Source organism: Centruroides sculpturatus, unplaced genomic scaffold (genome assembly GCF_000671375.1).
Source record: "Centruroides sculpturatus isolate CEXI.00-Female unplaced genomic scaffold, Cexi_2.0 scaffold1042, whole genome shotgun sequence".
Lineage (NCBI taxonomy): Eukaryota > Metazoa > Arthropoda > Arachnida > Scorpiones > Buthidae > Centruroides > Centruroides sculpturatus.
Genome location: NW_019385274.1, coordinates 173,204 through 200,985, shown reverse-complemented (window position 1 = coordinate 200,985; position 27,782 = coordinate 173,204). Strand labels below are relative to the sequence as shown.

The following is a 27,782-nucleotide window of genomic DNA, read 5'->3' as shown; positions in this document are numbered from 1 at the left end:
AAGACATACTTGAATATGACAGATTTAGGAAATGCTGTCACACACAAAAACTATACAACACATCAGTTGGATTCTGAGATTTTAACACAAACTAATTACATACATCAACAAAACCAACAGCAACTAAATACATCGAAAGCTTGCATGTAAACACAAACTATTACAAGCCCAACAACCACATTATAACTATAAACAAATGCTGATAGAAAACATGTGGAAAATACACTGTGACCAAACCGCAATTGCAGACAAAACAATCTATCATAACAACAAAACAAAATCACATACGCCATAGACAATGTTATTCCTAACTTCTACTATAGAAAATATATGTACTGAAAAACTTATGAGTTTTGAATATCTGTGGAGAATGGATAAGTACTTATTGTGCCAATAGTCCTTTCTTGCACAGGCATTTTACCACATACACTACATAAAAGTCTAGAAACATTACAGCTTCACAGCAGAACATATATCACATGCCACTGTCGGGAAATTCTTAACACGTTCACAGCTTTAGTAGATAAACATTTAGGCAGCTGCTGGGTGTTACGAATCACGGTGACTCATAGTTTATTTTAATACAGGGCGGCATAAGCCACCCGTATTAAATTAATATATTTTATTGCACCTAATAAAATAATATCAATATATCAAGTATGATGTTTGTAGAATTATGTTATCAAAACAATGAGAATGACTGGGTGGTGAGGGATAGGGTCCAATATATCCAGGAACATAAACTCATGAAAAATTGCTAGGAACACTTCAACTGTTTGATTTGATCTCAAGATCCTTAGAATAGAAAGTTAGCACCTTAACAGTCTTTGCCATCTCACTAGTTATATATATAGTCCGACCAATCCAGGAAGGCACTTAGGTGATGGACTAGTTTACTGACCATTGGTAGAGGTAAAGTGCATCATGTGACTGGTCAGCATAGTTAACCCCTTTACCCATAAGGTATGTCAACTGGATGCCAGCTGACTCATGCTTTATCTCACCCCTGTGCATGATTAGTAAAGTAGTCCAATGGGAGTACTTTACTAATAGTAGTGCCTTCTTGAATTGGTCAGACTGTACTAGGTATTTTATAGCAAAAAACAAAACTGGGCTCTGTGGTATGGGTTTTTTTCTGTTTCATCTTTACACAAAAATACAAATGTGGTGACATACTTCTAACTTTTTATTTAAAGGAGTTTAAAACAGACAGATTCTAGGGAGGACGTGCATATCCAATGTAATTACCAACAAAAAATCAAGGAATGTTTAAAACTCCCATATGTATAGCCAATGGCCTATCTACTCCAGAAACTAGTTAAAACTGACACATGTGGCCATAGGCTGTGCAGTTAAACACCCATTATAGAGATCAATGTAAATTGACAACAATTGAAAACTCAATTGACATGTAGCACATGACCAACTTGCAATCACCCCTTAGAATTTACATGTTAGACTTTGACCTTGTGGCCGCCAGTGCCAGAGATAGTGAACACGGTCTGGCAACACTTAAAAATGAGTTGTTGCCTGGTAACAAGAATAAAGGAAAAAAGTTTGTGGAGTTGCCCGGATGTAGCCTGAGGATGTACACGACAGCTCTGATCTTATTTTAATAAAGTTCTTTTGTTACTGTTTGTGTGCGTGCCTGCTTAATGTTGGTATTTTAAGGATCAGTAGGATTGAATGACAAAACCTCAAACATCTCAACTCATAGATCATATTCCAAAATTCTGACTTTCTCACAACATTGGCTTGCCAAGTTGTACATATTTGCAAAAAACCATGTTTACTGGTCATGCAATTACTTTAAACTTCACAGACAAACTGGATAAAACCACTGAACACTGGTAGTTCAGGGTTTGCACCTCACCAAAAGACTGACCAAGGGAAGTTTCACGCATTTGCTTCATGTTTGTAATATGCAAAACTGGCTCCTATTTAGATAAGTCTTCCCAGGAGGCATCCTCCATTGACAGATTCCCCAGGTGTTGCATTGCCATAACCAAATAAACCAAACCAAACAACCAATCACAGATAAAAAGCACTTTCTGACTTATGTAGAACTCAATAATTCTGTCACTTATCATTTCTGGTAAAAAATTTCAAGAGGAGAACATCAGAAACCCTATATAATACGGATCAATCATACACTTTCCTGCACTATACAGAATGACAAACAAAATGTACTATAACATAGAACAATACCTTCTCACAGAACAGTGAAAAAGGATGTAGTAAAAAGCTGGGATTAGACAAATGCAAAGCACTTTACATTAAAAAAAGAATCCTAAAAATAGATAATTTTGCACATAGAAATGGAGAAATCATTGAATCCATGGATGAAAGCTAGATCTACAAATATTTAGAATTCCAACAAGCCAAACTCACAGAACATATACAAATAAAACACAGACTAATAAAAGAACTCAATACTAATGAGCAATTATTTATTGTGACATCATCACAATGCTAGCTGCAACATTTAATCATATGTTTTAATTTATTTAATCTCGAATATATGTTTATCATCTCAAACTAGTAGATGTTTTGCTCCTGTATATCATACTTTTCCTGTTAGAGGATCGGCATGACAATTGCTATCTAACTCCTTCATAGGAAAATTTTTTAATTGAAATAACATGACTTCCGGTTTGCATCAGAAGTTTGTGTATAGTTAATTGGGGCCTCCTACCCCTAATCTTTCCATATCTGGTTTTAGCGTACATCTACCTAACTCATTCTTGAGATTAAGAAAGGACAGACACAGATGGACGACAGTGGGAATTTATAGGTCTACAATTTTTTCTAATTGCAGTCCAACAATACAGTTGAATACAAAACACACATTTAAAGCAGTACACATAAGCAGCATGCATATGTTTTCCTAATACTTAAATATTCATTTGGAGTTATGCATGTAGTAGACTAAAAGAAAACACAAACAACATTAACAGAGCTTAAAACATACCACTTAAATAGAAAGGCTGACTCTCTAATAAAATCTCATTTTTGTTACCTATTTGGGACTATCAAACTTTGTTGACAAAATCAAATATCTTTGTACCAACACAAAGTATTTATAGTTTTATTTTTAAAATAAAACATCACAGCTTTACATCACAGTTACATATGTTGTTCATATATCATAGAAAATATAACTAATGTTTCTAAATTTTAAAATAAAGTTTAAAAACTCATTTCTGACACATTACTATATAAAAGAGTGAAGCGAAATAGATATACACTGTTAAATACAATGGTTCCAAAAACATATATTAATGATAAGACTACATCAATTTAAGAAAATCTGTATATCTATTAAAAGTAAAATGTGTGTCCTCACCAAAACTGAAACCAACACTTTACAAAGAAGCAGTGTGTTAGTAGGTCACAATAGGTCTCAGGTGGAGTTACATTCTATTCCTCAAAAGGATCACCTGTTAACTTCCTTAACTTCCTCTATGGACTTGGCATGAATTGTGGAAAGGGTTAAATTGTGATCCTTCATTTAATTAACAAGTGCTTTATCTACTAATATAGTATGATATAATATTACTTAATGTAAAAATAGAACAGGATTTTATTACTCCAGTGATTTTTGATTGTTTTATGTATTAAGTGAGACAATTGAGGGCAGTGACAGAATTGAGGAAGTGGCATTTATGAGAGTGACAAAATGAGGGGAGAGTGTATACTAAATCTTCCGTACAAACAAATACAGGCATACGAGTTTTTCTACAAGTCTTGTTTCTACAAAAAAACAAGAAAAATACAATTACACAAAGCTGTAACTCTTTCAAAAGCAATACATTATTAAACATACACAACACTGATCTACATCTATCTATCACAGAAGACATACTTGAATATGACAGATTTAGGAAATGCTGTCACACACAAAAACTATACAACACATTAGTTGGATTCTGAGATTTTAACACAAACTAATTACATACATCAACAAAACCAACAGCAACTAAATACATCGAAAGCTTGCATGTAAACACAAACTATTACAAGCCCAACAACCACATTATAACTATAAACAAATGCTGATAGAAAACATGTGGAAAATACACTGTGACCAAACCGCAATTGCAGACAAAACAATCTATCATAACAACAAAACAAAATCACATACGCCATAGACAATGTTATTCCTAACTTCTACTATAGAAAATATATGTACTGAAAAACTTATGAGTTTTGAATATCTGTGGAGAATGGATAAGTACTTATTGTGCCAATAGTCCTTTCTTGCACAGGCATTTTACCACATACACTACATAAAAGTCTAGAAACATTACAGCTTCACAGCAGAACATATATCACATGCCACTGTCGGGAAATTCTTAACACGTTCACAGCTTTAGTAGATAAACATTTAGGCAGCTGCTGGGTGTTACGAATCACGGTGACTCATAGTTTATTTTAATACAGGGCGGCATAAGCCACCCGTATTAAATTAATATATTTTATTGCACCTAATAAAATAATATCAATATATCAAGTATGATGTTTGTAGAATTATGTTATCAAAACATATGCACCACCCCACGGAAAAACAAGAAATTATGTCAGCAGCCCTAACTAGACATGTCCATACAAGTCACATGTGCCTCGTAATGCCATGAACGTGTTAAAAATAGATAAATACATGAAATACAAAAGAGCACATAAACAAAAATAACAGTTTTTCATGTAGCTTTTTTTTTTACTTTGCTTTGGTGTCAGTATTAACTGAATAGGATGTAATAGCATAATAATAATAATAATAATAATAATAATAATAATAATAATCAAAAGTTATATATACTGCTGTTATGCTTGATTTTGAATGATTTTATTTTCTGTAGATGGCTGGACAAATAATCAGGATTTGTTTAGCATTTTGTATTTTTAGTTTAATAGTAGCAATTCCTAAACCAGAAGAAGGAAAGAAAACTAGAGATGTGAGTTTGTTTTTAATTGATTTTACTTTTACTATTTTAATATATTACTTAAAGTTTTAATTGCTTTTTATTATAAGCATTGTAACTTAAAAGGATTTTTATAACTTGTAAATTATTGAAATAAACTTGTGTTTTCATTGTTGTAATTGATAAGATGTCATTTACATTTATTTTTATCTTATTAAATATTAAATTGAATTAGAATAATGAAATGATACAACACAATAACTATATTTTTCTTTTAGCCATTAAGCAATGAGAAACATTATGGAGACAATGATGAACACAATACTGTTTATGATCACGAAGCATTTTTGGGAGAAGACGAAGCTAAATCATTTGATAATTTAAGTCCTGAAGAAAGCAAGGAAAGATTGAGTAAAATTGTTGACCAAATTGATAAAGATAAGGTATGCTTATGTGTTTTTTTTTTTAAATGCATGTCTTTTGTCTTATAAATATTATAAACATAAATTTTTAGAGTGGACAAAAGTATATTGTTTTGAAATGAAATTTAATGTAATTTCAATAATGTCAGTTTACTTTTTATCCCATATTTATTATGAACATATTATTTAATTATCATATATTTATTTATTTTCAATTACAATAGGAAGTCAGGCAACAATAATTTCCTGTCCCTAATTAACAGTAAAACCCCAATTAAAATACATAAAATGCAACAAAGAAAGTACAACAAAACAAAATAAAACAAGTAAAAACTACAATTATAAAGACAAGAAAAAAATTAAGAATTATAAATCACAAGCCTTTTTGAAACATGCAAGCCTTTTTGAAACAGCAATTGAAATATATGTTGTTATTCAAGATGTAACTAAACATTAAATTTAACTGTGTCTGAACCAATGTGGCAGCATGGTTTGAACAATTGTGGTGGGAGAAAGGAGGACTTGAGAGGGTGCTAGGAGCTGGGAGATGATGAGTTGTTTAATTTATGTTCAATAAAGAGATACAATCTGAACATCAATAATACATGGTGGCATCATAGAGGATAATGGATCAGATCCCAGTGCCAGAAGTGTTTAATTTTTATCCAAAAAATTACAGAGTCTGGATAGAGCATTTTCAATGATTTTGAATAGCCTAGACTCCATAATAAAGATGATGATGACCAGGTAAATTCTTTAATATACTTAATGGGCCAGAAAGCCAAGGAAATTTTGGCATCATTTAGTCTCCTTGATGAGGATAGAAATGACTATTCTGAAGTTAAAGCAGCATATGAAAAATACTTTGTCCCAAATAAGAACATTATGTAAAAAAGATATAAATTCTATTCTCAGTTTTAAGAAAGAGAAACATTGGAGAATTTTGTTACCTCATTATATAGTTTTGTTAAAACATGCAATTTCCCTGCTTTGTTTCAAGAAATGATTAGAGACAGAATAGTTTGCAGCATCAGAGAAAAAAGTCTCAGAACATTTGCAACTAGAAATGGAACTAACTGTTAAACCGACTGAAACAGTGAAAAAACAGCAGGAAGCTGTTAAGAATTCTGGGAATAATATATATGTATTAAGCAAGATTGGCTGTGAAAATACATTGCTCCTAAATGTATTTTCAAACCTGGAAGCTATCAACAGTTCATATACCAGAAACAAAACCTCAGATTCCTGTTATTGGTTTGGAAAACCTATGAAACAAAATTGTGTAGGCTAAAGCTAAATTGTCCTGCACATAAGACGGTATACAACAAATGCAAAAAAAGTAGATTCCTATTGCTAGGAAGGGGGAACCAGACTTTCAGGTCTTTGATTCGAATGAAACTTGATGAGCACGTAGCCCTAAATACAAACAGTTTGTCATCCAAATAATAGGATCCACTTCTGTCAAAAAATTGGGCCTCTGAAAATTTAGTGTTTAGCTTATTAGTGTTTGGAAGTTTCACGTCTTCAGGTAGCCAAGCAAATAAGACGCTAAGCACTGGAGCTAGATGATGTAGGTTCAAACCTTTGGAGTTTTGATTTAGTTTGGTTAATTTTGTGCAAAATTATTGCTTTACTGCATCAATAGCATTATTATTATCACAGTAGCCTCTTGTTATGTTGCAGATTCAGATATATCATGCTTTTTTTTTGTCTCCAAATTTTGAAAGCACTACAATCAATAAATTTTAAAATATCAATTGGCACTGAATTTCTTTTTGCAATGAAATACAGTATTTTATTCATATCATTGGCCTTGAAACTACCCCTGTAGGTGAAACAATAAATTTGTCATGATCTAAATAAGCAAAACAGATGGACAGATCAATTATCAAATATGTTTTCTTTTGATATTAAAAGTTGTTTGTTTATTGGTTTTGAGTACTTTCTCCTCATTTACAAGTTTTGGTGAATTTGAAACAAATTGATGGTATTGGGTTAATTCACATAAAGTGTGAAATTTCCAATTGGCTATGTAATGTGTAAAGAAAAGATTGCTTTATTTCTGAACAGAAAATTCTAAAATTATTATACAGTAGTAACTTTATTTTGCTTTTTAGAGAATTTTGACTGTAATTTTGTAAGTTTTGATGTTTTATTATATGTTCAATATTTATTTTTTAAAATTTTCAATTACAGCATTTATAATTTTTATTGAAAAACATAAATAGCATGAATTTTTAAACAGTGATTTATTGTGAAATNATAGGAATCATTTTTGCCTGAAACAACTGTAAACATGAAAGTAATTAAAGTACAGTATTTAATAAATATGTAACTATTCTCAAAGAGTTGCTATAGTGCAATGTTAAACTTGTTTGATTGACAGAATATAGATTCAGAATTAGTTTTATCTATAACATGTATGTATGACAGATTTTGCAACTTAGACATTTAAATTACTGTATTTATAATTTTTATTGAAAAATATAAATTACATGAATTTTTAATAAGTGATTTGTTGTGAAATATAGTACTGTATAATAAAATTGCAACTGATATTTTGTTTTTATATCAACAGTATTCGTCTTTAAATGTTAACAAAACAATAATGTTAAATGGTCGTTCATGTATGATGTTTACATAAATGTCAATTAATACGATATAACTACGAATAAAATTCAGTACTGCAAAACTAAGCTTATTTTATATCAGATACACATGCTGATGAAAGAATAGAGGATAGAGATTCCATAACAGATATAATTGTTTAATTAATATAAGTCCAGAATTTCTAGTACTCTGTTATATTGTGCTTTTTCTTTGTCTCCTGACAAGTGCAATATAGTGAGGGGCTACTATATTATTATTCCTCATGTTTAAACCATATAAAACAAGAGATTAAAAATTGTGACATTATTTCTTGTTAATGAAAAGAAACCTCTATAGATTTCTCTTATAAGTCATTAAATAAAACTTTTATTTCATTTATTTTCATATTTTACATACTATGTCCTTACAAATCAATAAGCTTCAGATGTTACTGCATATGGACAAAAAAGATAAGTGATATAAAATAGGATAGCAAGTTGCAGCATCTTACTTTTTTAATTGTTAATATTATGGGTATTAATTTCCTCATGCGCTCATGTTTGTTACACATCAAATGTCACAATACTACCATATCTAAAAATAAATATAGAGAAGATTTTATTTAATTAATAACCTAAGAGTTAAATGTAGAGACTTGTTTTCCATAAACAGGAAATAACATCATAATTTTTAATCTCTTGTTTTATGAGGTTTAAACTTGAGGAATAATAATAATGTTGTAAAATAATAACACATAAAATTAACTAAACCAAACCAAATCTCCAAACCTACATCATATAGCTCCAGTGCTTAGTGTCTTATTCACTTGTCCATCTCTTGGGTATGAAACTTCTAGAGTCATAAGCTAAACACTAAATTTTCAGAGGCTCCTTTTTTTGGAAATGCTTGAAAGTGGGTCTTACTATTTGGACAAGGAGTCATTTGTGTTTAAGACTGTGTTCACCAAAGTTCTGTTCAAATTGGAGACCCAAACATCTGGCTCTTTCCTTGTAAATGGCAGTTTACAAGTTTTGCCTTCCAGATGCTAAACTGATAATGCTACTGGGACCTGCATTAATTAGTAAGTAAAACTGGTGATGATAAATAATTTGAAGTGGCAAAAAATTTAAAACTGGCAAAATGGTGGCATATTTTAAAATTTTCCAGAGTGACCTGAGTTACTGTTTCGTAAAGTGATCCCAACAACAACTTCAGGTGAAGACATATTAGCTTACTTAATGAATTTGTCTGTGCTAAAGGCTTGATTTGAATTTATTGTATAGTTTATGCACCAATGGCATTGCAGCTATGGCAGGGAAGAATAAGTGGCCTTGTAACTCAAGTGAAAGCTGTAGCTCTGGCAGTAAAATGACCTGCACACAGGACTGACAGAGTTAATACCAAACATCAATGATTTTGTGCAATTCAAAACAAGCTAAAATTTCACATTGATGTTTACGGTTTGTGAAAATATGGAAAACGCTTTTTTTACGTTACATTATTATAACTTTATTCAGAAGGAATAACTTCCTGGATGTACACTATTGTAGAGATATTACCCATTTTATTTGTACAAAGTGCTGTAGGTAGGAATATTTGTATTTTTAGTACTGCAATTGTATTTTTGCTTCATATTTTCAATCCAACTTTACCAATAATTTTTAAAAAAGCAAATAAATACAAAATACAAAGCAATAAACACTTATGCATATGCTGGAGAGGCAACATTGCACACAAACCCCGATTGGGGAGGCATACTGTAGAAAAGGTTGGGAACCACCAAGCTAAGAAACAAGAGATTCCACATCCAAAAAGGAATATATGTTATCCTTAAATTTCTTGTTGAGTTGTAAAGCGAGTGAACAGTTAAATCTTGTTAAGAGAATACATGAACTAAACTCTGCTTTCAATCCATTTAAAGAATTTCCCAATCTATTTTCGGGATTACCAGCTTTAAAAAATTCAGTATTTCATGAAATTGGGAAAGTACAGAAACCATACCAGATTAAACTTAAACTGGAAGCAAAGCCTTATGCCCTGGCAGTTCCTCAAAAGATACTATTGCCCTTAACAGATAATCTTAAGAAAACTTTGGGTGATATGGCAAATAAAGCAGTAATTGAGGCAGTAGATGAACTTAGAATTGTGGGTTCAAATGATTTTGGTTCTGAAGAAGTCAGGCCAAATAAGTATTTGTTGATTATCTAATTTGAATGAGAACATTTGAAAGAGAATAATTTCCAATGGTGTCAGTTGACTACACAGACACAGCCATAATGCAAAACTTTGTAGCATTATCAATGCTAATGCAGATTAGCATTGATAATTATTGCATTGGATTCAAAATCATCTGTTCTGACAACATTTATAACACCCTTTTGGAAAGTCTAGGTTTAAATTGTTGCCATTTGAAATCAAGTCTGTGCCTGAAATATTTCAGAAAAGAACACACGAAACAATACCAATGGGTCCTGGAATTGTAGGACTAATGGACAAAAATGGACCAAAAACCACTGATATCAATTTTCACATTGAGGGCTTTGGACAATCTTACTCCTTGACTGCAGCAAATGAAGTTACAAATAATGAAATATAAGTATGTCATTGTGTACAAATTGGGAAAGCAGTATTATCCTATAGTCCCATACCTGAATAGGAAAATGAAGAACTGACTGAAGAGATTGAGGCTTATGTTCAAAATATTATCAACACCTTTCTTGCATCTGATAAACTGTTATCAGAAATCATGTATTTACAAAAAAGAGATCCAATTTGCAAAATGTTCCAAACTGTTTCAAAGAATTTTTTCCAATTTTCTGTTTTATTCAGGTTCCATTTTGGACAAGTTTTACTGTATTACATATTAATTTTATAAATTTTCCTTATTTTTAAAAAACAAGTAATTGTAATCTTTTTGCTAGAACATTTGGTGGAAAATAAATAAAATTGGTTTGGATTAAGTGGCATTTGGAAGTAAGAGTACACTTATTTACATAAAAAAATTAAACAAATGAATTAATATATGAGCCACTCACTTGCCAAATTGATTAATCCACAAAACAAAAAGTATAAAAATTGAGAATATAAATTAGTTTTTAAAATTCCTTTTAAACTTTCAATTTAAATAAACATTGCAGAATATAATACATTGTTATATTGAAACATAGCTTTAATTAATTATAACAATACATAAATTTTGTTATGTGAAAAATTTGAAAATAATAACGATTATATTAAGGATTTACAAGTGGAGTTAATTGATTTGGCCTGTAAATGGCTTATATGTTGCTTGTCAAGATATTTTTTTTATAAATTTTTAATTTTTTCTCTTTCTACTCTGTGGACTAATAGGGCCTTTTTCATTCCCATTGTGGATTTAACCAGCCCCACCATGGAGCAGCCAGGTGGTGATGGCCCAGCCTATCAAGATTTACCACTCATGAAAAATTCCAGAGCATAGGCTGATGCCTTTAGCCACCTTGTCATATTTGTTATACACAAATTGTGCTGCGATTTGAAAAAGTTAACCTATAAATTTCCACTGTCATTTGTCTGTCTGTCTTTCCCTAATCTCGAGAATGGAGTTAGATAGATGAAAATCACAACCAGGTATGGAAAGCTTAGAAGCAGGAGGTCCTGATTAACTATATTTGAATATCTGGTTTGCACCAGAAGTCATGTTATTTCAATTCAAAACTTTTCCCTGAAAGGAATTAGTTAGATGACTGGCACGACTATTACTAATAGGAAAAGTATTATGTACAGGAGAAAGCCACTACTAATTGAGGTGGAGAGCATATATTTTAAATTAAAAAAATTAAAAATGAAATGTGATTAAAAATTTCAGCCCTGCATTGTGACGATGTCACAATAACATAATTGCTTATTATTAATAAAATTGTTTACATTAAGTTGGATTAAACTGTTTTAATTTTATTTTTGAATCAGATTTAAATTTAATTCAGAAACAAAATTAAAATAGTTTAATGCATATATTGAAATGTCTTGTTTATCATCAAATTATGAAAGCTCATATTGAAATAACTGGATTTTTAAATATGTATCTAAGGACTTATATAAGTTAGTTTCACTGTTGATCAAATCAGAAAAGAGGGGCCATTGCATTAATTTCAAGGAAGAAGGGCAATTATCTTATGCCTGGCAATCTTTATACCAACAGAAACAGTCAATTTAAAACTTGCTTTAAAAATTTAAAAGATTCTTATTTGTATGTTTTTTCAAATAATCTTAAGAATGTTCTATTTCCACATTCCATTTGAAAACATTTTAACCTGAAGATGATCTGTGCAGATCAAAAACGTTTGTGTTTGCATTAAAATATCCTGGAATTTTTTTAAGATTCAGAGATGTGCTGTTTTTATAGTTTCACTGTTATTTTTTCTACTTTACTGTTTTTAGTTTTTGTATATTGGTAAATTCTGAATTTAATAATTAATTGGGCATTTAAATTTTCAAAATTTTAAGTATTTGCTAATTCAGATATATGCCATAATGAAAACATTGTGTAATGTGAATAGTTGTGGATATCACAGTGGCAAATTACAAAGTAAAATTTTTTTTCATAAGTACAGTAATACCCCAAACTTACGCAATAGGTGGGACCGAGCAATAACCGCGTAAGTCAAATTCGCATAAATCGGGGTATAATTTCGCAATTTGTGTAAAATCCAAGTTGGATGTGTGTAAGCTAATGTTCTCATTAATCTTATCTCGCCTTTTGATTCATTCACGGTTACAAGAAATCACCACATAGTCTCTCAAGTCTCCATAGATATAACAAACACAAAAATAAATAACACAAAATAAATTGTAGCTATGCATTGATTCTGCGCAACACGTCCGAACATGTAAGCTGAACAATAGTGTGAGGGGAATGAGTAATCAAGAGTTGTGTGGTGCTCAAACAAAAGACGAATCGACGAGATTTGAAAATTGCGTAAGTCTAGGTATTACTGTATCCTATCTAAATTTATTCTTTCATTCTTAAATAATAAGTTTTCTGACATTCTCAGTTGCATATCACAAAAAGAAAAATTAGAAATACTAATGTAAAAAATGGATACATTTTTATTTAAAACTGATTTTTTAACAGTTTTTAATTGTTTTTGGAAACTTTAGGACCAGTTTGTTACACAGAAAGAGTTGGATGAATGGATTCAGTATACACAAAAGCGTTATATAAGGAATGATGTCGAGAGACAGTGGAAAGCTCACAACCCTGATGATAAGGAAATGTTAACTTGGGAAGATTATAAAAATATCACTTATGGTAACTTAGATGGTAAGAATTCATTTTAATATATAATTTTAAGAAATTAACTTTGTTTTAATAAATATAATATAAAGTACAGTTCTGTGGAATTATTTCAAACTTTTTCATTTTTACTGACTTAGGGTATTTTTGTAAAAACTTTAAGTACATCTCTAGCCCATAAGTACTTATTTATTAGAATATTAAATTTTGTCTAAATTATATAATTTTCTTCATTTATTTTGGCTTTTTAAAACAATCATCCTCTCTACCATCTGCCAGCCACTCCCTACTATTCCACTACATAGCCATTCTCCTCTTATCCCAACTAAATGAGGTCCAATGCTATTTTTCTAGCCTTTCAATTTGTCCCACTATTAGTTAGTTAATCCTAATAATAATCAATAGTTACCAAGAATTCTTTAGTCTACTTTTATCATTCTTAAAACCTATGGTAGATGTAAATTCTTAACTCTCTCTATTAATTTTGTATCTTCTTACAATATGACTTATATTGAGAGAAAATAGACTTAGATGACTATCTCCTAAATCTCCATTATACATAAATGAAATTATTCATATCTTTCAGTCTTATTCCATTCATCCACTAAGTTTTTTGTCTCAGCTATCTATATCTTCTTTCCTTAATCTATCTGTTCTTTATTTCTCAATATTTTCTGTAATGTATATGTCAAAACAGCTTAGGAAAATTTTATAATTAATCAGAGCACTATCAAAACACAAAAAATCAAGTCTGTTTTCATTTTTGCCATCTTGTATTTATTTATTCATTTCTAACTCTAACTTGCTACATGCCTATAAATATAATCCTGAATATTTGAATTTATTAATCTTTCTTTGTTCTTATTAATTTTTCAAATTATTACTCTCAAGTCAATCTTTAATGCTTCTAAGTCAGATTGCAAACTGTAGTATGTGTGTTCAAGTGGCATGACAGAAGAACTTTCTGGTATGTATATAAGATTTCATTTTTTATTATTATTATTATAAATTAGCATGTATATGGTGCAAACTGTGCATGATATTGTCTGCGTTGAATTCCTTTAAGTTGTAATGTGGATTGTGTTTGTTTTCATTAGTTAAATCAGACTTCTAACTAGAGAGGAAGAGTGTCTCAGCCATTTTTAGAATATTTTGAGCCTCTCCTGTCCATTGTTCAAAACGACAAAATTATTTATACATTTTAGATAAATTTTCAAAATTTAAGTGTTAAAAATTCATTAAAGATTTTTGTACAATAAACACTGTCTTCACAATCCTTTAAGTCAAGGGTGTCCAACCTTAGCTTCTTTGGTTCATATTTGAAGAAAAAAGTTGTCTTGGCCACAAACTAACTCTAAAACTATTTGTATGACTATTTGTATTTGTGTGTGGTGACACGAGTAGGCTTGCCATTCTAGGCCAAAACAAATAAGAAAATAATTTATGTAGCCAAAAAATGTAGTTAAGTCATCAAATAAGTTTTTGTGCAGCAAAATGGGCTAGTTGGGTGCAAAGTAGCCAAATCTTTTCGTTTGAGGTACCGTACATAATATGATTACTATCTGAAAAAAAGCAGTCTGGACTTCTGTTTTTATGATATGATGCAAGAATTTTGTAACGTAAAGATTAATTNATGTTGGTATTGACTCTTGTCAGGCTGATGAGCATAGTACATACTTATTGTACATGCGTATATAATTTTTAATATTGTTTAAATGATTGTATTTAGAAAATAATTAAAAATTCTTGAGAATACTAGTGAAAATATTTTCAACATTATTTTTTATATGTATGTATGTCTAATATATGTATAATTGGGGATCAGTGGAAAAACATTTCTCTAAAGGAGGTCAATATGCAGAAAGGGTTGAGGGCTTGCTATTATTTTATATTTCAAAAATTTTCTGGTGCTGGTCCCCCAAATCCTCTTTCTCTGGGGTATTCTGTAACCCCCAGACTCCCAGTAAGACTTTCCCACAATTTCTCTGAGCCATCCCTACCATAGCTACAGCCTCAAGTTAAATATTTATAAGAATATTCAGGAATAATAAAAACAAAGAATTATTGTAAATTAATCATGTTGATTGTCTATNAAGCCTGAAGAGGGGCATAGAGCCCAAAATGCATATCTGTTCTTTTGATGGAAAAAGTATATTTATTTTCTATAAATTAGGAGATTTCCTGTATGATCTTAATTTTTCTGCCAGAGTGTTGGTTCTTACTAGTGTATAAATCATGCTAGATTTTTACATAGTTCATTTATAGTAAACATTCAGGAATAATAAAAACAAAGAATTATTGTAAATTAATCATGTTGATTGTCTATGCATAAAATACTTTGTTTTTTTTAATCCTAAATAACTACAATAAAAAATAATTTTCCAATTAAAATTTTTACAAGATAAATAGAAGTTACTGTAATGAAACTGGATACACCTGCTATTGTTATCTTCTGGAATAGGAATCATTTTTGCCTGAAACAACTGTAAACATGAAAGTAATTAAAGTACAGTATTTAATAAATATGTAACTATTCTCAAAGAGTTGCTATAATGCAATGTTAAACTTGTTTGATTGACAGAATATAGATTCAGAATTAGTTTTATCTATAACATGTATGTATGACAGATTTTGCAACTTAGACAAATGGAAATCTATGTACAATACATATATAGGTTTAGTTTTCTGTTATGGATCTATGTTTACTTTATTTCTTTAAAAAAATTTATAAATGCTGAAGTTTTTATATTTCAAACAACTATTTTTAATGTCTTTCTTACCTGTTTTTTGTAACATCCTGTTCTGTCTTAATATTTATTACAGCATCCCTATACACTATTAAAGTATGATAAAGAGGAGTACAGTATTTAGTTTTTCCTGAGAACATCCTACATTAATTCCTTAATAATTGTAAAACTTTTTCCAAATCAACAAATATCATAAACAAATTGCTTTATTAGACAGCTATAAATAGTAGTGCCACTGTTTATCTGGCATCAAACCAAACTGATTAATAATCTCAGCCAGTCCTGTTCTTCAATATAGCTTCTAAACTGCTTAAACTTAAAATAGTAATAAAGTTGTATTTTATATTTTGTTCTTTTCTCTCCTCTAGTTTTATTTATTATTTCAGGAATTATTTTGATAAATTCTAGCTATTTCAGCATAGTTTGAGTCATATATTAAAATAAATCATTCTACTGTCTTGTAGATTCATTTATATATATGGCAAAATCTAAATCCAAAATATATTGTTAAGCCTCCTGATATTCTGTAGATTTCTAAATCTTATTCTTTATTATTGTTACCCTAAATACCTTAATTACAAGACTTGTTCAATTTTTCTTTTATTTGGGTTGTGTATTGATGAACAAATTTGATATCAAAATATAAATTATCTTCTTACTGCAATTTTTGATTGATTAAATAACTTTTATTAAATCAAAAACAATTCCAATATTAATTTAATTATTAAACTTTGATGGAAATAAAAATAAGTGTTTAAGAGATAATTATGTACAACCAATGAAATGATGATAAAATTTTGTACAGAAACGGATGATGATCCACAAGATGAAAATGCAATATCGTACAAAGAAATGATAAAGAGAGATAAAAGGCGATGGAAACTTGCTGACAAAAATGGAGATGAAGCATTGGATAAAGAAGAATTTGGAGATTTCTTACATCCAGAGGAAGCCCCACACATGCATGATATAGTTTTAACTGAAACATTAGAAGACATTGATAAGGATAAAGATGGAAAAATTTCCTTAGAAGAATATATAGGTAGGTATTAATTCTTATTAATATAAATAATTACAGTTGAATCTCCAACAGCAGCCATTTTTCAGAATTTTTTTTTTTTTGAAATGTATACAAAATTACCTCAACAATGGCTTTGTTCATAAAAAGCAAAGGACCATTGACAGGAACAGAGTTCCTAATGTAGTACAAGTCTTATTCAATCCATTTATCACATCAATTCCATGTAAATTCAAATAGAAAAATTTGATCTTGTATTCTATAAATACAAATTACTCTTTACAGAACATTTTGTCTAAAATATTAATACTGTGTTAGTGTAAAATAGTTGAAATTCTAATAACACAAGAACAATTTAGTCAAAGAGAAATATCAAAATATTATTTTAATGTTACAAAATTAAAAGTGCTTATCACAATTTAGGACATGTTTCCTAGTAAAGCTGCTTTGTCAAAAGACAGTTAAGCTATTTCCACTTTATATGTTCACTATTTGTAGCATTAGTGCAGTGAGGTTCAGAAGAGCTGTAACAAAATTAGTGAGGCTAGATGTGGATGTTTACATCTTTAGTCAAGAAGAATGTAACAGAGTTGAAGAAGGTATGTATCTGTCTAAATTTAATCTATCTAAGTACTATTTTAACATTCTGTTTAATTGTAAATGTTTAATGTAACATTGTTTAACATGTAAAAATTTATATATATTACATACATTACTGTTAGTTATTAATTAATTTTTATGTAAATATGAATTTTAGAAAGAAAGATAAATATCAATCAGTATTTTAATATTTTCAGACAAATCATTCAATTGATGAGTCAAAATGAAGTTGACCAAGAAAAGAGCCCATTAATTCTGCATAAATTACTATGAAAATAAAATCTGTGGAATAATTTTTATTCCTTTTTTTCATTTAAGGAGAATACAAATATTTTACATTTGCAATTCATGTAATTTATATCTTCATAAAGTTTCATAAAATAAATTTAATCTTCATAATCTTCAACAAGTATAAAACTTAGAAAAAATGATTGTTTATTTATGTAATTATAAACTTAGTTTTGATATAATTTTATTGTAAATTAAAAATAAAACAGATAAATGAATATAAATCTTACCAAACTAAAAATACTTAATTTTTCTGCCAGAGTGTTGGTTCTTACTAGTGTATAAATCATGCTAGATTTTTACATAGTTCATTTATAGTAAACTATTTTAAATTGTTCAATATAATTTATTACAATTTAGAAATTCATTATATTTGATTGAAATTAAAATCTTTGGAATATTTTCATATATGTATATATTTTGAATTACTTTTAAAACATTTTTATTTCAGTTTTACCTGGAATAGAAATTCATATAATAATGAAAAATACTTTGCTTTATATTTATTACAGTAGTCTCGAAAACTCAGCAGTCTGGATAACTCGGCCACAACCTGGCAGGGCAAAAAAATCCTTAGTTAATTAATTTTCATTATAGACAGCTTTATGCCTCATAAAGTATTTTTCTGAGGTCTGTCTTATCAGGTAAATTACTGCACAGTGTATTCATTAATTTTCATTTTCATGTAGTAAAGGCTCTATGCCTTCATAAAGGACGTACTTTTCCTTTGTTTAAGGGTGTTTGGGCAGTTCATTCTCTGTTGTATTCTCAAGTAAGCAATACATACAAATACAATACAGTATTTTCTGAGGAAACACTCATACTTATTTTTTTAACCCCATTCCCAATAACCCGGCATTTTCACAAACTCGGCCACCCTTCGGTCCACATTAGGCCGAGTTTTCGAGATTCTACTGTATTAAGGTTTTTCTATTTCTTTTTAATCATAAATAGCATTGGATATTATTTCACAAACCTGACAATTGATAAAAAGGGAGGAATTTATTACAAAAAGATAAGACAATAACAAGAAATCAGGTAGAAGTACAAAAAATGGAATATTTTCAAGAAATTTACAGAAAAGATTCCATTGTTGAACCACCTTCTATTATTTCTGTTGATAGTAGAGAAATTACTCCAAATCAAGGAGAAATAGAAACACACAAACCAATTAGTCATGTTCAAATAAGATAGGAAAGGAGAATATTCTCTTCTATAAAAGTTAGAAAAAGAAAACAGATCAGTTGAAATGAAGAAAATTTATTTTATTTCCTCCAAAAATGTTAATTATCAAAATGAAAATACATGAAAAGCAAATTAAATTGCATGAAAGAAATAAGGTGTTGAAAAATTTATATAATATTTTAGTTTGTTCAATTCACTTACAAAAAAACACTAAATTAAAAAAAAAAAAATAAAATCAGTTTCTATAACTCCCACTGATTTTATTTGCATAAAGTCAAAATTCAGTTTGTTGTTATTTAAACTTTGATTCTCAATTTTAAACAATTTTTTACTCATAATTCAAATTACTATTGTTGAATGAAATTATTTTAAACTTATTTGTTTGATTCAATACAAATACCTTGCATATTAATCAAATAGTAATATTTGGTGGTTTAAGGTCTTCCCACCCTATTGACTTTAAACCACCAAAATTTAATAGTATGAATCTTTCTTATACACAAACCTTGCAAAATTTTCAAAAGCACAGGTGTTATTAAGCTTCAAATAGGGTAAACAAAATCATGCCACACACAAACACACATTAATATCCATACATACAGGAAAAAACTCTGATTGTTTTTGCATTTCTTGACATTTCAAGGTCTCCTAAGTCCAAAAATGTAAAAATCTAGAGGGGATCATTTTTTGACTGATTGTTATAGATAACAGAGGGAAAGTATGGCAGAGCCAGGAAAGTAAAAATAGGAGTTCATAACTTCATTTTCGATATATAAAGGTATTACAGTGACAATGTCTATGCTCTCAGGTCTTGTTCATGAAATGGAATTTAGATCTAGGGGTAAAAAATAAAAACAGTATTATGTGCACCTAATGAAAAATAGAACAAAACACAAGAGATGATCCAAGAACAAAACAATTGCCATCAATTATTTTGTTCTTGGATCATCTCTCTCTGTACCTGGCCAGTGTCTCCTGTGGCTTGTATCTCCTGTGGCTACAGGTATGAGGATAGACTCTTTTGTGGTGGTAAGTGCAAAGTTCACTTGCCTGCTTCTGTCAAGTACTGTACAAGGATCACCTCTTCTGTGCCTAATAGGTGTAGGGATCTCTCCCTTCTTTTTTGGCTCAACCTCAATTCTATTGCAATATGACAAAGTTGTGTGATTTTATAGTCTTGCCGACAATTCTGCATTGTTTCTACTAAACATTTGTATTCACAAAATATATACAAAGAACTAAGCAACAATGCTGAGCAGCTGAGGTAGAAGTGGTTCCTACAAACATGGAAATTACTTAAAGTGCCTTCCAGCAGCTTTACTAGAAAACACAACCTTAATATCCATCAGATATATTGTTTCATGGAGTATACTTTATATCAATTGAAGTGATGCATTATATTTTGGATCTGTAACATTGTTATGTAACCATTTTGTGAAACTGGATATCATTCAAAAACAATGATATTCAGTCAGGTTTACTTATTAACATTTCCAAACAAACATGATGATGATGAACACAACTATCATTTAATAAAAAGTTTTATTAGATACTTACCTTTATGATTTTTAAATTAAATTAAATTAAGCTAATCAAAATTTAAGGGTTCTCCCCAGGAATTTTGAATAGATATTCCATCCAGCTGATCTTCATAATTGCCCAGTTAATTAATCTAGTGAATTAAACACAGCAAAGTAATAAGGGATGAAACTACTTGAAAATTGTAGTCCTGTTCTCACTTGCAGAAAATACCAAAATTTAAAAAAATTGTCTTTCTGCACTATGGAAAGTCCAGTTAACTTATGTTATGGAAAGGTTAACTTTTCTATTATTAAATGCAGGAACAAAATGAGAATGGTTGTAATATCATTGGATCAACATAGTAGACACAGCAAAATATAAGCATGCCACTATATTAGAAATCTTTTGAGATAAATGCAAATTTGACTTTTAGATATCCAACAATAAAGGAGACGAAATCAAGATATAATTGGTGAATAATTTGCTATTGATCATCTTCAGTGATTCTCAAACTTTTTCGATCCACCGCCCCCTTTGTTCCATAAAGTTATACCCAACGCCCCCTAACCCATTTTCTCTTGTGTGAGAAAAGGATTGGAAATATTCTTACGAAAACTTTTCTATGAATCTCACACTTTGTGCCCTTACTGTACATTGTTCTCATCATCTGGAAACCATTAAACGCAATGTTTCCTCTTATCAGCCCCAATTTTGCCTTTGGTCACCGTTCAATACCCTGCCTCTATCATAGATCTATTCATCGCGCCAGAAGGGGGCGTTATTGCTTACTTTGAGAAACGCTGAGCTAAAATAAAAGTCAATGTGTTAGAAATATTCAAGTTGTGACCTTCAATAAAAAATAAAAAATATATAAAATGTCAACATTTTATATATATTCCGTCAAATTTTTATATATAGAATTTCTGCCGTCGCCCCTCTATATTTCCTTAACGCCCCCCAATTCTCTTTGAGCCTTCTACTGCCCCCCTGAAAGCCTCCAGCGCCCACAAGGGGGCATTATCGCCCACTTTGAGAAACGCTGTCTTAGACTTTAAAATCTATTATTGGTACCATTAGAATGACATCATCCATTCCAAATGAACATGATCATTGTCATCATATTTGTTTGGACATTTCCTTTATCTGCAAAAGGAATTTTGCAGATAAAGGAAATTTATTCTACTTTTTCAGAAATCAACTGATTCATAAATAGAATTTTTTTGCACTGGGAAACAGACAGAAAGCAATTCTAACTTACAGAAAACTTTGTTTTTTCTTCGAAATTTCCCTGCTTAACAAGCAAAACACTTCCTGTTTAAGGTTCTGCATTAGTTTTTCTCATGTGGAACTAGGCTTTACTGTCAGTGCATAGCATCAGTGATTTATTTGTACTGAATACATTTTTAATATAATATAACAACAGTATTTTATTATGTAAGTGCAATTTAAATAAAACTTATTTTAAGAAAGATTATGAATAAAGGATGTTAATTCTCATTTTTTCATTTTAAATTAAAGGTGATATGTTTGGTGGAGCAGAAAATCCAGATGACGAGCCTGATTGGGTGAAAAATGAACGTGAGCAGTTCACCAATTACAGGGATAAAGACAAGGATGGATACTTAGACAGGGAAGAAATAAGACAGTGGATACTTCCACCTGATTATAATCATAGCGAAGCAGAAGCGAGGCATCTAATATATGAATCTGACATAAATAAAGTAAGTAGATCAGTTATAAAGTAAATGGAATGTTCAAAAAATTGTTTAAATGTCTGAATTTTTCAGGATGGAAAACTTACAAAGGAGGAGATCTTGGAAAAATATGATGTCTTTGTAGGAAGTCAGGCCACAGATTTTGGTGAAGCTTTAACTGCCACTCATGACGAGTTTTAATTTAATAAATTTTATTATTTTTTTTAAAAAAATAAGCTTCCCATTGTTACATATACTATTTTTTATACTATTAATAGTTAACTGTAATAGTGATGATTATATGTTGTGTTACCTAATTTTATCTCATTTTTAAAGTATATTAAATTTATACTAATTTATGATATTAATGACTATTTCTCAAACGACAAACATCAGAAAATTTATCTTTTATTAATTCAATAGATAATCTGAACTAATTAATACAGTGGGATGAAAATATTTTCAAGTTATCTAAGAAAAATTTGAATCAAATATATGCAAGAATGGATAAAATTTGAATTATCTGTCAACACTTTTGACACAACAGTATTTTGAATTTGTATCCACCATTAAAAAGGAAAAACAGCAACCAACAAAAATTTGAATTAACATAGAACATCTCATATTGCATAAGGCACAAATACCTCTTATGATTCCTAAATATATATATATATATATTATATATATATATATATATATAACATAGTAACTTTGGAGGAATTGTAGGAAGATTTCTACATCTAGCTCCATAAAAAATTAGCAATCACTTCAGCGAAATCATAAATATTTCTTCTTACTCATAACTGCACTTCAGTTAACATTTCTCACAAAATACATTATACATTTGAAGACCAAAGTTTTAATTTTTGACTCATCCTCAAACAGTTAATTAGGCATATTTACTGCATGTTGCACTCTCCAACACTTTTTCACACCATTTATTTGAGCAATTCTTTGATTTCCTGTTTTTCAGCTGCTTCAATGTAAGTCATTCCATCTGGTGTTGTTCCCTTTTTGCTTGCTCCCTAACAGAAAAAAGTTTGTTTTTACTAAAGATCACATTTAATATTAAAAGATGATTTGAACCTAGACTTACTTTTTCTAGCATGAAACGAACACATTCAGTATGACCTTCCCAAATAGCAGCCAACAGAGCACTGATGCCATGTTTATCTTTTGCCTAAAAAAGTCATATTTAAAATATTAGTGAGTAATATATATAATGTCATATTCTGACAATATTATTTTTCTTCTGGTTAGTAAACATTGCATAAACCGAAAACATTATTCACACATGAAGCTAGAACATATAGCCTAAGATATACACTTATATTAAAACATAGGGTGATAGAGTTACATAAGTGATGATCTTATGATACACTTTGACTCATCAGAAGCCACCGTTAAGGCTTGTACATACAAAATTTACATTAGCCTTGACAATAGATTTTTCTGGTGGTGGCAATATTATGTTTGTTTTTTGCATTTTATTTTGTAACAAATAAGTTGCAGTAAAATTGGGTATACTCAAAAAAATAAGATACAGTAAAACTTAAAATAGTAGACACCTCTACCCAATGGACATTTTTACAATTTCCAGACCCTTCAAATAGGGTATCCATTATATTTACCTTTAAATAGTGGACGTCGTTGTCCATGTGGGTCATGGACGATGGCGTCCTTACAAAAACACAAAGTCCCACTTTCAATATTCTGAATTAAAATATTTTGTACATAATTATAACTAAAACAAAGAATCAGTTCAAATACTCTTTCAGAAGATGAATTTTGACCATAGGCATCAAATTAAGACTGGTTACAAATAGGAATAGGGGAGGACAGAGGTTGTAAAAAGCTGAAAAATATGTTTGACAACTTAACCAAATTAATAATATCACCATAGTCTTCTCAATCACCATATATATTAAACTTCTGTGTTATTGTTGGAATTAAGCTTGCAGTACCAAGAAACCATAAACTTTTCCAAAGTTACTCATTCGTTTGTTCAACAAGAACCATAGTACAGTAGTAATGAAAAAGAAACAGTTTTAAGGTTAAGACAATAACATTTATTTGGTGAAAGTTCAAAGATTGTGTTACAAAGGCAATTTGCCAACCACTTTAAAAGTGTAGGAAGATATTCAATTTTCTCACATTTATGGCATAATTTATGATTCTTAACAACTTTGTGGTGGCTAAAGTAATTTTTAATAAATCAAAAATGTTTGAAACATTACACCTACTCAATAAAATCGATATAGTGATTTGTCACTTAGATCATAAATGACATTATAAATGCAAGAATACTGAATACATTTCTTACCTCTTGAAGTGACTAGCAAATTGCCTTTGTAACTCACCATTCAAACTCTCGTTGCCTAAATCAACCTTTGTCCACCATTCTGTTCCTAACAACAGTTTCATTTTTCTTTTTCATTGCTTCCACTCTGATAGGTTATTTTTGATGAATTACTAATTAATGTTTACATTTAATTAAAGTATCACATTCAATCTGTTTGCTATGTAGATTTAAATTAAAATGTGATTTTTACAACTGAAAAGATTATATACATATATACTACACAGTATATAATTTATTATATAGGCTCTATGCCCCTCTTTAGTCCTTATTTTATTATGTATATTGGTAAAAACCAAAAATAATAATAGTGACAGCTGGAATAACTAATTATTAAAACCATGGGGTAAAATAATTAAAACTGTAGAAATAAAAATATTTTGGTTAAAATGTATAAAAGATTTGACTAATAAAGGTAATAAAAACAAAATCCTTAAAACCAAGGTGTAAAAGCTTTCACTATGTTTATCAGGAAGTCTGATAAAGTGAAGTGAATTAAAAGCAAAAGAAGCCTGAAGAGGGGCATAGAGCCCAAAATGCATATCTGTTCTTTTGATGGAAAAAGTATATTTATTTTCTATAAATTAGGAGATTTCCTGTATGATTTGTTCTCAATAGCAACTTTATGCTAATTCCAAAGGACATACAAATGATGCAAAGTTTTTAAAATATGAACAATACATATAAATAATATATATATTATATATATTTATGTAATTAAGTTACTACTTACATTTACATCTGCTCCCTTTTCAGCTAGATATCGAACTACTTCTGTCTGCCCATAATCAGCAGCATAATGAATAGGTGGTCTTCCATCAATGCAATCATTTACATTAATTTTCTATAAATAATAAATAACTCATTTAGAATCATTCGTAAATCAGTATGATCCATATGCCTTTTGTCATTTTCAGCATTTAATCTATTATCATTTTATTACAAATATTTTTTCATTATACAGGGTGTCAATAATAAGTTAAAAACTTGACACTGTATTTCAAATTCCTGCCAAAATATACTGTCAATACTTTGGCAGGCCATATTGCAAAACTAAAACAGACTTTTGAAAAACTTATTTAATGTTATTATTAATGAAAAATTATACTGTATTCTATGCATATGTTTTCTTTGTACATACACGGTGTAAATGAACTCAGTGCTAGTATTTTCTATGGTCAAAAATAAGTCTAAAATCCTTTTATTTTACACTTATTTTTGACCAGAGAATCTATCCTTAAAATACTAGCACTGAGTTCATTTACACCAGGGGTCGACAAACTTTTTTGATCGTCGACACCCTACAACTTTTTGAAACCTCACATCGACCCCCACCAAAAAGTTTGTGTTACAAGCAAAAAAAAAAGCTCTTACTATTTTAATATATAGCTTTTAATTTTACATTTTTTACATTTATTGTACATATGTTAATAATAATTTTTGTAACTGACAATCAATGAGATGGATAAGCTTGATAATCCTTAGCAAGATTAGCAATATTTGGTTCAAAATTTGTAAGTTTTAGTCTTTTCATCAACTCCCCCAATAATGTTTATATCGACCCCTGGGGGTTGATATAAACCACTTTGGCAACCTGAGTTAGATAGATGACCAGCACAACTCGTTGCTAACAGAAAAGTATGATGTACAGAAGCAAGACACTACATTACTAATTTGAGGTGGTATTTTAAATTAAATTAATTAAAAATGTGATTAAAAACTGCAGCCTGGCATTGTAAGAATGTCACAATAAATAACTGCTCATTTTGAATTCAAATATTTTCAAATTTATAAATTTGCTCTGCAGTTGAACTTTTATATTGAATCTTATCTGAAGATGTTTTGAATAATAATAATTAATTTAATTATAATTATTAAATCTAATATGAGATGGCACTTAATGCTTCCCTCTAGTGGCAAATTATTTAGTACTTAATTGAAAATAATCATGATATAATAGCCCAATATAACCCTGTAGTTGTTGGCTTATAAAAGTGAATACAGTAGAGTCCCGAAAACTCGGCCTAATGTGGACCAAAGGGTAGCCGAGTTTATGAAAATGCCGGGTTATTGGGAATGGGATTAAAAAAGAATAAGTATGAGTGTTTCCTTAGAAAATACTGTACTGTACTTGTATGTATTGTTTGCTTGAAAATACAACAGAGAATAAACTGCCCAAATACCCTTAAACAAAAGAAAAGTATGTACTTTATGAAGGCATAGAGCCTTTACTACATGAAAATGAAAATTAATGAATACAACACAGTATACAGTAATTTACTGGATAAGACAGACCTCAGAAAAATACTTTAAGAGGCATAAAGCTGTCTATAATGAGAACTAACTAGGGGTTTTCCCCCCTGCCAGGGTGTGGCCGAGTTATCCCGACTGCCGGGTTATCGAGTGCCGAGTTTTCGAGACTCTACTGTATACCTATTCATTTTAGGCTTATTTAAACACTTTAAGAATATATTTTATAGATCTACAGAATCCAACCTGAGAAGAAGGCCATCAGTAGCATAAGATCATGTCACAGTTAGAAAGCAGAGAAAGCAATTTCCCATCCACCCCTTTGCTTCTGTTATGATGTCATTGTTCAACTTTAAGATATTCATAATTTGTAATTTTACGATAATTATTCTAAAATTTATTCTAATATCTTCAAATTATAATTTTATAATTTGTTTAAGATGATAATAGCGAGATTGAGGTCAAAGTTTTAAACGCAAAAACGTGTACATAGGACATTCAGCGCCACTTTCCTGTAAGCCTAGAAGTTTGACAATGGTGTTTGGAATGTCAAACATGATTCCACTGACTATCCAAACACTATTGTCAAACTTCTAGGCTTACAGGAAAGTGGCACTGAACGTCCGACGTACACGTTTTTGCATTTAAAACTTCAGCCTCAACCTTGCTAATGTCACTAAGGGACTTTGTTTCCCAACTCACTTCATTCATTCATCCACAAGCTTAACCTATTTGTTAACAAATTTTGAGACAATTCATCAATTCCCTGTGCTGCTGTTTCTATTTTATTTTCTTTTGTGATGGAAAAATGTGTTGTGACAGTTTTAAGCCAAGTATATATATATATATTATATAAAAGTATAATTAAATTTATAAAATTAATCTAAAGTAATTAAATATATAAATAGAAAA

The 27,782-nt window shown here is 29.9% G+C and overlaps 2 protein-coding genes across 3 annotated transcripts in view; one reads left to right on the top strand and one right to left on the bottom strand.

Annotated features, from left to right (window-relative positions):
* The window catches only part of LOC111637039 (calumenin-A-like), a 34,086-nt gene extending 11,592 nt beyond the window's left edge, over nucleotides 1–22,494 (top strand). For both annotated transcript variants that reach the window (XM_023382450.1, XM_023382449.1), the window contains exons 2-7: nucleotides 4,860–4,955; nucleotides 5,201–5,365; nucleotides 13,073–13,235; nucleotides 16,761–16,997; nucleotides 22,086–22,288; nucleotides 22,355–22,494. In XM_023382450.1, coding sequence (XP_023238218.1) covers nucleotides 4,860–4,955; nucleotides 5,201–5,365; nucleotides 13,073–13,235; nucleotides 16,761–16,997; nucleotides 22,086–22,288; nucleotides 22,355–22,462 — 972 coding nt within the window. In that variant the 3' untranslated portion in view covers nucleotides 22,463–22,494. The remainder of the gene's footprint in view (nucleotides 1–4,859; nucleotides 4,956–5,200; nucleotides 5,366–13,072; nucleotides 13,236–16,760; nucleotides 16,998–22,085; nucleotides 22,289–22,354) is intronic.
* Nucleotides 22,495–22,649: 155 nt separating this feature from the next.
* LOC111637040 (myotrophin-like) overlaps nucleotides 22,650–27,782 on the bottom strand; it is a 31,747-nt gene continuing 26,614 nt past the window's right edge. The window contains exons 3-4 of the mRNA XM_023382451.1: nucleotides 23,358–23,441; nucleotides 22,650–23,286 (exon numbers count right to left, since the gene is read on the bottom strand). Of these exons, the coding sequence (XP_023238219.1) occupies nucleotides 23,200–23,286; nucleotides 23,358–23,441 (171 nt within the window). The 3' untranslated portion in view covers nucleotides 22,650–23,199. The remainder of the gene's footprint in view (nucleotides 23,287–23,357; nucleotides 23,442–27,782) is intronic.